Source organism: Entelurus aequoreus, linkage group LG12 (assembly GCF_033978785.1).
Source record: "Entelurus aequoreus isolate RoL-2023_Sb linkage group LG12, RoL_Eaeq_v1.1, whole genome shotgun sequence".
Classification (NCBI taxonomy): Eukaryota; Metazoa; Chordata; class Actinopteri; order Syngnathiformes; family Syngnathidae; genus Entelurus; species Entelurus aequoreus.
In genome coordinates, this window is record NC_084742.1 from 19,437,003 (window position 1) to 19,450,097 (window position 13,095).

The 13,095-nt window shown below is 40.1% G+C and overlaps 1 protein-coding gene across 1 annotated transcript in view; it reads right to left on the reverse strand.

Annotated features, from left to right (window-relative positions):
* The window catches only part of LOC133661666 (disintegrin and metalloproteinase domain-containing protein 33-like), a 143,603-nt gene that overhangs the window by 57,950 nt on the left and 72,558 nt on the right, over nt 1-13,095 (reverse strand). The window contains exon 3 of the mRNA XM_062065047.1: nt 1,394-1,470. Within this exon, the coding sequence (XP_061921031.1) occupies nt 1,394-1,470 (77 nt within the window). The remainder of the gene's footprint in view (nt 1-1,393; nt 1,471-13,095) is intronic.

Consider the following 13,095-nt stretch of genomic DNA (forward strand, 5'->3'; position numbering starts at 1 on the left):
ATACATTCTTACATGTTTGTTTGGGGGCCTAAGATGATTTGTAACACTAGCCAACTTTTATCCTCATGTGTCTTAGACCTAGCTAGCAGTTACACAAATCTCAGACCTTGAGTCACGCGCAAACTATTTAAACATTCTGCAACATGTGTGCTTTTCTGGCCACCATTCAAGAGCCTAGAAGTGATGACACATTTTATCATCGTACCATATAAGTCCAACGTTGATGAACTAGCATGGCTGCTTCATGCCCACAGGAGCAGGGAGGGGGCCCAATAGATAGAATAACATTCCAAGTAAGTCCCTCTTTCATTACTGTGACCTACATTCCCTGGTCCAAACTTGTGCTGGAAGTCGACAGACTGAGCCGAGTGGCCGAGCTGACTAATGACCAGCAGCACTCGTCTCCACGACATCTCATTCATTCTTCACTCAATGCCAACTTTGTCTCAGGGCTTCCGACCTTCCCAAGCGTCTGTCTCCTTTTACTCCAACACATCAATCTGTTTCCAGGCAACTGGAATCCTCCGCATTCTCTGACAAAACACACTTCTTACACCCCTTTCATTCATTTATTTTATCTTGTGTGCCAGAGGAATACAACTGTAAGTAATGCATGAAATGTTCTCATTCATAATGTAGCAGCAAGTGATTCTTAAGCTGTTAATTTAAGGTCAAACTAGTGTTTTAAGGAGCTGTCTGCATGGCCACAATATGTCTGCTTAAGAATGAATGCTTTTGTTTAAGGCAGTCCTTCTCAAATAGTGGGGCGGGCCCCCCTGGGGAGGGGGGGCTGTGAAATCGATCAATCAATTAATCAAAGTTTATTTATATAGCCCTTAATCACAAGTGTCTCAAAGGGCTGCACAAGCCACATCGACATCCTCGGCTAAGATCCCACATCAGGGCAAGAAAAAACTCAACCCATTGGGTGCAGTAAGAAACCCTGGAGGGGACCGCAGATGTGGGGACCCCCCCTGGGCGACCAGTGCAATGAATGCTGAGTGGATACGGTTAATGTTACCTCAGAAACATGCTTTTTTTCCCCTCTATACCAAAATATGACAAAGCATATGTAGCACTTGGCTTTACTGCAACCACGGTGGGAAATAAGAAAAAGGCGGGTACGTTGTTTTCTTTGATGTTAATAAACTTACAATGTTATGCAGAGGTATAGTTATAAGAAATGTATAGACAAATTATACTATTTATGGTCAGAGTGGATAGTGGGGGGGGGGGGGGGGCCGCAAAATATTTTCTTCTTCCTAGGAGGGGCGTAACAGAAATGAATTGAGATGCACTGGTTTAAGGCAAAAGAAAACACAGCAAAGCAGCGAGTGAAGCCAGAAAAGACAAGTATTTCTGAATTGGATGCAAGAAGAAGGGCAATACTCACTGGTTACGTTCTACTTGTAGCACCAGTTGGAGGTCGCTGGAGGAGAGCACAATTTCCCCTCTAATTGGATGCTCATTCTGTTGGATTAAGAAGAGAGGGAGTTAGATCATCAAATAGAGGCATAACAACCCCTTTGTTACCAGAATGCATCACTGTCAAAGCCTTACCCCTGATACACGGCCGTCTACACAATAAGTAAATATGACACAATGTACCAAACAAAGCACAAAGGTGGTTCTGGTGCAGGAAAAGGCACATAAAGCATGTAAAGTGTTTTTTTCGCCTTCCAGCCCGTATTTATGCTGTGAGTCATTTGAGCCGAGCTACCGATGTTAAGCTTCACCCCGCACGCCCGCGTGTGATATGTATAAAGTAAGTAAGCGGTTAAGACGGGAGAGTGACTGGTGATTTTTGAATGTCATTGGGATTTCATGACGATGCCAAATCTTCTAAAAGAGTGAGGAGATTAAAAATAGAATTGGGGAGATTTACAAGGATGGAGAGCTTTTGTTGACCCAAACAGACAATGACAAGAGGTAAAACGACAATGCAGTGTGGCAGGTGTTGAATATAGATGCATGTTCAAGCGGCCAGCGTGGGCTCTGCTAAAGTGCAGCTCGCCCACTGAGGTCATTCATTATGTCTAATCTACATGCCAGGAAAAGAGTTCAGTTATCACAGAGAAACAGGACGCTGTCATTAACGAAACACAAATGGCAATGTTTTTCCTTATTGTTTCCTCCTTGTGTTTTACATTTCCTGTAATCACAGCAGACCAACATGTTCTTCCAGGCTAAACCACAGCTCATATGTAGATTATATGTAGACCCAAGGCTGCTGACTATATAACAATTAAATAAAACATTCCCTTTAAGGGCATTTTCAGACATTCAGTTGTGTCTCAATTGGTGCACGTCCGTACTTTCTCTTTGTCCTACAAGGGCACAAGTGCATTTACATAGAAAAGTACAGCAAAATGCAGTGTACGGTCAGACCTCCTACAAGTTAGAAATGTGGCTATAGATCATGATCACTGCTTAATTCATAGCAACCTTTTTGGGTTATGCTTGTGTTAAAATAAAAATAACAGGCGAAGCATACCTCCAGCAATATATAAACGGCCCAAAATTTAAATTTTCCTAAAGCATCCACTGGACTAATTATGATTAGTATATATTATAATATATACTAATATATCGCATTATATTATATATATTATAATAAAATATACAGTGGTACCTCAACCTACGAGCACATGCGTTCCACTGCCAAGATTGTAACCCGGAACACTCGTATCTTGAAGCAGCGCCTCCAAGGAAGGAGTGGCGCAAAGGGTAGAGCGGCGGTCCAGAAAGTTATGGGTTCCCATTTCGAATCCAAATTCTGCCACCCTAGTCACCCACAGGAAAGTTTAACTGAGCAAGAGGCCGAACCACCTCGAGCCACATATAGTCTCTGGGCGCTACACGATGGCTGCCCACTGCTCCTCAAGAGAGGATAGTTCTGGGACTACATTTGCTGTACATGTGACAATAATAGATTTTTTTCTCCTTCTTCTCCAGTGAAATCAATTTAATCCATGCTTGGCCCTCTCAAACCAGCACACATTTAAACTTTAAACATGCCTTTTAAAAAGAAAAAGAAACCGTTAGATAAGGAATATGGTTTGAAAAACAATACAATAGTAATACAAACCACTACAGTAGTTTTATGAGTGTAACAGGGTAGGTAGATAATGGAGAATTCCCACAGCCAACGCATCACCTGTATTTTGTAAAACAGTAATATTATATATGTGAAGCAGATTGAAGAGGACTTTGAAATCCTTTTTAATTGGTTCTGTTTGGCGTCTTCCGGTCTCATTAGATCCAGCATGTACAACAAGCCAAGTAACCAAAGAGGGAAAGCTGGTGGCAGCGAGTAATGGCATTGAAAAAGAGGATATTCCAAGTTACGCTAACTCTCGGAGTCAGTGTTAGAGAAGAGTTGACGCTTTTCAGGCAATGTGCTAGGAGAGTAATAATGCAGGAGCAGAAAGGACATGGTGAGCAGAGAACCTCAAACACCCCAGGGCAGCTTCAGGCCTGCATGTGGCCGATCCGCGGCTGGAGGAGCACTCTTCAGCAGCAGGAAAATATCGGCGGGAAGGCTGTGGAAGCGCTTTTCGTGTCGTTCTCGCCAGGTCCAGGTCTTACATAGCAGTCAAAGTGTCCCAACTTGTCGGATTATCTCCTCAGCCATATACTTTCCAGGTGAGATGCATGATTTATGATCTAGAATAAACTTACAGGGAGCAGGGAAGCGAGGAAACAGCAGACCACTCGATGATGTAAACACAGGGACAAACGGAAGTGATATAAATAGTTTGTCTGTGTTAGCGCTTATAATAACAATATCACCAATACTTAATATTCAAGGCACGAAATGTAAATTGAGTATTATTAACCCTTTTTAAATTGTTATTTATTGGATTTTATGGGCGGAACAGTGGAGCTCCCATTGGCTTCGCTGTAAGCAAAATTTTATTTAAGATTATTTATTTTTAAAATGCATCCGTCGTCATGTCTTTCATGATTGTGAACAATAGGAAAAATTACAAGAAATGTTTTCACTGTATTTAATTAAACTTTCATTAATCCCTCTAATTGTCAATCAAGTACACATCTGCCGCTGGCAATGCGGTGAGTCTCATCCTCGGATCATGTGTAAGGTATCCATTCTAGTGTCACATTTGTATAATCATCTGCCAACAAAAGCACGGCAACAAATGTATGTTTCGTTATTGGACTAACAGAGTAGATATGAGTTTCCATCATGCCAACCTGATGCCTCTTTGGCTGTGTATTGATGTCGACAACATGTGACAGCACGGCTGTCACATGTTGTCGTATTCAGGCTAATCACATGCATTCTGCAATACCAGTCACTCATGCTGAATCTCGTAAATGATAAACAATAGTCAACTGGTAGACTGTATATTGTCTATTAGATATGTCAAAAGGGAGTTCAGAAGTGATTATTTAGCATATTTATAGGTGAAACTCAAAATTTTTTAATATCGTGCAAAAGTTAACTCATGTTAGAAATTCAACATGAAATGGGAAATTAATTGCATGTATTCCGTCACGTGACTTCTTCCCGTAAGTGAAAAACAGTGGTGGTCAACCAAGCCAGGGTGGCTGTTGTGCTGCAAGCAGCGCGCAAGCTATCTGAGTACTCAAGGGACCTAGATATTCCTGCAAAAAGCAGATACGAGCAAAAAATCTAACTATGCAATGGAATAGATCCCTATCAAAAAAAGATGTGTCGAGTGATAAAGGATTATCCACCGGTGGAGTTCCCAGAGATATTGAACTATCTTATGTTCCAAACAGATGAAAACTTGGAAAAGCATGAAGGCCTACAATTTATTTGTGTGTGCTGGGTCAAGGAAATTGGTATCAAGACTCTCTCGGAGAAATATGCATTGTTTTAGCTAGGGTAAGGTTGCATTTTATGACTTAACTTAGCATCTACAGCCATGTTTGTTGTCCGTGAACCCGTTGTTTACGAGTATGCATGTTTTTCTCCATCTTTATCAAAATATAACTATAGATGTCAACATTGTGTATGTGCTGAAAGCTTCATTTATGATTGCTGCCCTTGGTAAAAGCTTAACCTCTTTAGGTTTTGCTGACATTTCCTTTTTTTTTAGTTAGACTCGCCGAGTTGGTGCTATACAAAACACTTGTAGCAAAAATGTGTTTTGACAAATACAAATAATACCACAATAACACTTAATTGGGAAGTACTAAAAGTTAAAAGTAAATCAGACAAACCTGAAAGTGATCACTGCAAACGTGTGCATTCTTCCACTTTGCTTCCTGAGTGTGTGCCACTTTTCTCGTCGTCGTTTTATAAAATCTTGCACTCTTCCACCCTTCCTGATTACCTCCCAAGGAACTCTGAAGAAACCAATATCCTGTCGAAATTTCAATGGTTCGTACAGCCAAAAATAATGCAAACATAGGGCATTTTTTTCAGAGAAAGGCTAAATAGTGCATATTACCCATTGAGAACAGACTCTAACTTGACCGCCACGCATATTAATTGCGCTGGACATGAGCCGGACGTGACGTCATGTAAATCCAAGCAATATGTGATATGTGGGTGGCGTCGCTCAGATGGCAGAGTGGCCGTGCCAGCAACTTGAGGCTTCCTTGTTCAAATCCAGCTTCCGCCATCCTAGTCACGGCAGTTGGGCAAGACATATCCCCTATCTTGGTCCCGATGGGTCGTGGTTAGCACCTTGCATGGCAGCTTCCGCCATTAGTGTGAGAATATGTGTGTGAATGGGTGAATGTAACGTGTACTGTAAAGTACTTTGGGAATAGTGCAGGTATAGCAAAGCGCTATATAAAATACAGACCATTTACCATATGAAATCATTACCTGCAAGTTGATTTATTATATGTCAAGATTTAATTTATTTTCGTTTTGAAAACCCCAATTTTTCTGAGATTATCAATTTGCGATTATTATAAACTGTAAGCCATAATCATCAGACTTATATCAGAAGAACGCCTGAAATATCCTGAGTTGCATGTTATGAGCCTGGGTCATATACCTGTATTAGCTCTACCTATTAAATCTAATTTCACCTGTACAGCATGTTTTTGCCCACAATGCCAAGGCCCTTATTTGCAGTCAATTTCTAAACAAAAGCTTGGCGGACAAAAGAACAGCTGAAAACACTGAGAACACGCATAAAGGCTGGAATAAGAAGATGCAAGAGGATGCTTTGATGGAGAGCAGAACACGTCACACAGAAAACCAAAACTGGATTTGCATGTTGATTAGATCTGCAGCTTAAAAAAGACTGGTGTAAGTTAAAACATCTCTTGTGTGTAATATTTCTTTCTTACAGCAAGCAGGTCGTCCATTCAGAGGGAAATAAAGTGCACCGCTAATGGCTGCCATTTATACTGTAGCTGCAGAGCTTCTGGAAGGGCAAACAAACACCCGCCACTGACAGCAGGTCACCAATCAGCGATGGCCATTCTTCACACAATCTGGTGCCTTTGGAAAGGTTATTAAGTGACAAAGAACAGTTAAAAAAAACAACATCTACAAAAAACTAGCTTAACCTTACACTTGTCATTTAGTGCTGATAAGGAAGTGAGCCAAAAAGAAAGATGTACGACTTTACAGAGTTTAGAGAGTATGGCCTGCACATTCTATTATTGCAAATAATTCTCAGTACTCTAAGACCTCATATCTGGAGTCTTGGTCAAGTAAAAAGAATGCAAACAGAATTGAGCAAAGGCGGTTTTTGAGTGATATTAAGCCCAATATGTTAATGGGGAACTGCACTTTTTTTTGGAATGTTGCCTATCATTCACAGTCCTTATGTGAGCAAAGCACACACATATATATTTTTTTAATGCATTCCAACTCGTAAACAAGTGTTAACGAAAGTCAGCTAACAATGGAGCCGATGAGAGTCTCCCTCTTCTGCCCATAAAGCGCTCTAAAAAACGTTCAAACACCTCCATCAACGTTTTGTATACAAACTGTAAGTATGAATGTAATGTAGTAACTTTCACAATAACATGTAACAATTATTACATATTTTGCTCATTTTAAGCATATGGTGGCATATTAATTTCATAGACGCATTACAAAATTTATTTTTTTTCTTCAACAACAACACTAAAAATAATTGGCACACTTCTTGAGAAACAAACATAATAAATATTCAATTACTGTACAATGTCTGCTCTCACTAGGATGCCAACTGATGGGAAGTTCAAATCTTGCCCTATAGATGAAGAATTATTCATAATTATTTCGAAGGGTTAAAAAAAATCTGGTGCCCCAAACTAGCATCTTTTTGTGTCTTTCACGTTATCACCAGGTATAAATTGAATGTCACGAATGACCAACTTCTTGGTTTATGTCCACAACCTTTTTCAATCCAGGTGAGAGGCATGATTTATAATCTAGAATTAAATTTCACAAACTAACAGGCGATCAGGAGCAGCAGTTCAGTATGTCAACACTCCAGTTGCACAAGCTAGTTAGTTCTCTGCGATCGCAGCGGGGCTAAAAATTGTTTGTCTGCGTAAACGCTTATAGTAACAATATTGCTAATACTTGGTTATTATTCAGGTCACGAGTTGTAAATAAAGTATAGTTGGCGCTTTTTTGCATTTTTAGAGTGGTTTAAAGGCAAAATGAATTACTCGCATTAACACCATTGCGAGCCATTAAGAACAAGCTGATTATTACAAATTAGAATGCAAAAAATATTTTTTTAAATACATACCGGTATGTGTTCTCGTCTCTCATAAGGATTGTGAATGATAGGCAGGATTCCAAAAAAAGTGCAGTTCTCCTTTAATGCACCATGTCAAAATGAAAAAAATACATTTTGTACATCCACATTTTAGCTTTTGTGTTATAAGTGAAACTGATATTCTTGCCAAGGTATGATCTTACTACATTGTGATTTGGAGCTTTAGAACATATCACTGAAGAAACACATTATTTATGCGTCACTTTCCTACCTTATGTGTGCTCAAAACACTGAGTCGCCCACCCAGCTGCTCCAGCTCACAGGCCTGCAACCGTCTTGGCCATTAGGAGCTACTTAAACTGCAGCGAATGGCTCCAGGTGGGGGATCACGCCCGCGGATTAGAGGATAACTTGCACACCCTCCTGAGCCACAGGCAGAGAGGGAACTTTTCTTTACCAAAAAAAAAAAAATCTAAGTTCTGAGAGTGTGTATGCTATAACACCTCACTATCACTGCTTTATGTGTCACCTCTGACGCTGCTAACCTTTCTGTTGGCATTTGGGAAGAAGTGGCTGGAAGGCTGGAAAGAGGGATTCCAAGGCGGGGGTCCAGTCCTTTGAAAATGTTATCCAGTATGCCAAGTGTTGAAGAGGCACGAGTCCTTATCAGAGAGGACCAGGTGCTAACATTGCTGCACATATAGCTCTAGATTTATTATTGTTTTGGGGACTTCTATGGGGACATCCACTTCTACTGCTGTGTTATTTGATCACTCATACAAAGTCAAAGACAAAAGTCTTTCCCAACAATCTAGCCATTTAATATAGTACTTGTCCTCAGTAGGGCATGATTTTGGGGCAAGACGTAGGGCACTGGACCGGCGGCCAAAAATGTCTAAGCACCACACACAATTCAAAATTACACCCATTTAAATCCCTACAATGCATGTAAAATGCACAACATTCTCTTCACACATCAACATGTTTGACGGATTTTAGCTGCTTGATATTTCTGATGGATTACAAAACTTTGAGGAGGTCGTCAGGGAAGTAAACAAGGTAGGAGTGGTTCACAAACTCTTGATACCCAATGTTTTATTGTTTGTACTTCATATTGTAGTGATAGGGGTGTCAATGTGTTGTTCAGTCTGTTCGCTAAAGCCTGTTTTACTAAGAAACAGCGATTGTTGTTGAAGGACTGGAAATGACACGTACGCTATGTAGATCCATGCAGATGTCCTTGTTTCCTGTACTTAACAGTCTGAAAAAGGATAAGAACCCCCCCAAAAAATATTACAGTTACGTTATAATCAGCGCTGTGCGGCCAAAAAAGTGTTGTTGTGTTTGCGGAACTACGTGCGTGTTTAGAGTGTATGTTGAAACGATCGAGATATCGGTCCAGATAACAGCATATTGGCAAGTTTCCCCAAAAACTGGGCATTTCCGCAGGTTGTACTCTATTTTTTACATGTTCATCTTATTTGGCAAACTTCCCTCTTCAATTTGGTATTAAATTCATAGGCAGTCTTAGTGATCAGCACACACACACACACACACACACACACACACACACACACACACACACACACACACACACACACACACACACACACACACACACACACACACACACACACACACACACACACACACACACACACACACACACAGATAAACACAATATGGAATAAATAATAACAAAGAAACAGAGTTTTTTCCGTAAATCCAAACATTCCCTCATTTTCTCCTCTGTGCGTTGACATTTGAGTAGATAAATAACAAAAATATTTTTTTTACCATTTTGTGACCTAAAAACTAGGTCAGCCAATAACTGCATTGATTATGTTAAAAACAACCAACTCAAACTTGCGGAACAAACCCAAAACAAGAATGACATACAGCTATCCCTCTTCCCTGTTGTAAATTTTTGCAACACACTGCCCTGGAAAGCAAAAAAGTCTGGACGGCTGGGGTGTGGTGAGGCATATTTGAATATAAGAGAGAGAATGGTGAGGTAACAGAAGAAGAGGAATCAAGAAAGAAAAGAAAGAGGGGGAATAACGTTTTTTGGCTTGTACTCTTTCTTCCCTCATGTGTCGGCCATCTTAATGAAAGCCACATTTACGGCAACATTGCTGCCTTTTTTCTTCCCTTCTTCTCTCACTCTCCTTCTTGCTCAATCCCGCCGAGCCCCTCCTGCCTCCTGAGAGCAAAACAGCACAAGCAGTGCAATAGGAGAAGCATTTTGAGTGCATAATTTTAAAAAATGGGTTTACATTAGGTGGTTTCGATCACCACTACACTTGAACTTTCCACAAGAGGAATCAATCCTATGCTCAACTAGTCTGTGAGCATGTTCTAAAAGAAGCATCATTAAGAAGTGTTATGTTATGGTATTAGTTTATTTGGAATATGCATTACGTTACAATGTGTGGTACTTTACATAATAACAGTTTCACATTTCAACATGTCCGAAAAGTTGTAGGAAGCAGAAGAGCTTATCTAATCCTACCTTTTTTACATTTCATAGCAATTGCCTACATATTAGCTCATCTCAGAAAAGAACTCTGAATATTTATCTGATTCACTCTGTGAACCACCATGATTTTCACACTCGGGAGTTAGAAACGTAACAGCTCATTAACCTTCAGCTAGAACACGGCGGACAGTAACGGTGCTCTAGGGCGGTAATTAGCACACAATCACACTAATCATGAGCACACATTCATTTAGATGTTTTTTTGTTTTTTTTTATTCACTTGTGTTGATGTTTCATGAGATTTATAACTAGTTTCTTGTATTTTGTTTTATTTCCTGTGTAGCGCTCTTATTTTTGTTTCCATCCTTTTTGCCGCTACTGTCTGAGAGTTGGCTCTTCTCGCCAATCAGGACGTACCAGGACTAGATCACTGTGCTTTGTACCTCCATGTTGCATTGCTTTCCCATGCTTCCTGTGACTGTTTTTTCTTTGTGTGCACTTCCCTGCTGCACTAGTTTTCTTATTTAACACATTTTACTTGAACTTCGCCTGCCATCTCTGCATCCTGGGTTCATGACCAACACAAGGACACAGTGAAACGTAATAATATGAAAGTGATGCTGAGCTGTTTTACTATGCTGGTTAATCTATATCCAGCATTTATTTATGATTATACATTGTGACACTTGAACACAAGGTGTGACCGTTAACAAACATTTTAAGGAAGATAGCTATACATACAAATTACAGTAAATACTATATTGAACAAATGGTGTAAAAAAATGCTCAGTAATTAAGATGGAAAAAGGGGTACTATTATCCTACTCCTTTTTAGACATGTTGAAACGTGTAAATGCAATCATCTGATGTTTCTAATGTAAGTTATTCATTTTAAGCATGTCCAAAAAAACAGCATAACTTTCCAAAAAGGATGAAGTTATTTCTTACTGCTTGTTAATTTACAAGGACGCTGATTATCAGAATCAAATAATGATAAGGTTTGCTAAGACTATGTTATGTTTGGATGCATATCAGTCAGAGTAGCATTAAAGCACCATGAAGGCTGAAAACAGGTTTCATAAACTTCATTTTTACTCGTCCGTGTGGCAAACTAAAACTTCAGGTTCCTTTTTTCAGCCTAAGACTTGGAAAAAACTGTCATGGAAAGACTAACGAATATCCATATCAATAATCACTTCAAGGGTTTTAAAGCCTGTGTGTGACAAACGAACATGTTGAAAATGATATGTCTTTTCATGTTAACATTGAAAAGGACAGCATGATGGCGCACTCCATCTTAAATGGACACAATTTAATGTTTCTACGACAGAGCATCACTGTCCAAATTTAATACAGTACTTCTTTGAGGCAAATGTACCCATTATTCTGATCGCTCCCTGGATGATTTCATTTCAAAGAAATCCACAGAAAAATCAATGACAAAATTGCTGTGGAACAAATGCAACCACAAAGATGAACTTATAATGAAAAGCTTGCTTTAAGTGCCTGTTAAGAGGACAATTGATATGATGGTGCTACTCTCATCTCTTTTCCAATTATCCTTTCTTCCAATTCAACAAAGCAAACCAGTTTTTACACAAAATGAAATTTGGGGAGCTCCATTTTATCTTGTTGGAGATAATAACTTGGCTCAAGTTATTATTTATTATTATTATTATTATTATTATCAGTGTTCTGGTAGAGAAATGATCTACAGCAGTGGCAGAACAAATCAGAGCCGGGCCGTGGACGAGACACATGACACTATGCTATCGAGCAAAAAAGTCTGAGCTTTTAGCTCAGTAGTCAATTAGCTCACCTCTTACGCCAGCGACCAGGGTTTGCGCCCCATTCGGAGCAGTAGAAAAAACTGAACACAGCCAATTGAGAGAGAGAGTACACCACCGCTACACTTGGTCTCTTTTTTTTCCTTTTCGTTGAGCTTTGCCACTCCACTTGTATGTTAATAAGAACTGCCACTCATGTACACTTTGTAGTAAATTTGCTCACATAGTTTGTACTGTGTTGACAAGTGACCGATGACGATGGTGGACGATTGATGACGATTTTACCAAGAATACACTTAGAGATAATATCGTCAATCCACTTGCAAATTTGTACGTCGCAAAGTGAAATGTGAGAGTCAAAATAAAGCTGCAGTCATACAGCACAACATTTCATTACATTTTTTACACTTATTGAATCACTCAAGTCAGTCTTTGGCAACCGTGACTCATCCTGACTGGGGCAACCTATGAGCCCACATACGGCCAGCTCTTTTATTGGTGGTGATAAGAATAACACGGTTTGCATGATCTGAGCTCCTCTGGACCAAAGCCGTGGTAAAGGACTGCCCTCCTTAGCGAAGAGCCAGGTGAGGGGCCCGGCGCTGCCATGTCCCGCTCCGGGTAAGTCCCCGCTTCGACCCGGGCCTGGACGATAGTATCCTTGAACATGTGAATAAATAAATAATGATAAATGGGTTGTACTTGTATAGCGCTTTTCTACCTTCAAGGTACTCAAAGTGCTTTGACAGTATTTCCACATTCACCCATTCACACACCCATTCACACACTGATGGCGGGAGCTGCCATGCAAGGCGCTAACCAGCAGCCATCAGGAGCAAGGGTGAAGTGTCTTGCCCAAGGACACAACGGACGTGACTAGGATGGTAGAAGGTGGGGATTGAACGCCAGTAACCAGCAACCCTCCGATTGCTGGCACAGCCACTCTACCAACTTCGCCACGCCGTCCCCAAAATGATTGTTCATAACTTGCATCTCGAAAAAGGCTGACTTTTTCGTCCTTTATGTAAATTTTTGTTGTGTACTCAATTATACAATAATATTGCTGAAAGGTTTTTTTTGTCCAATTTTTTCACGAGTGTACAACACACTGGCAGTTATTCCACAATACCCTAAAGCCAAACAGGACAGAAAAGTTCTG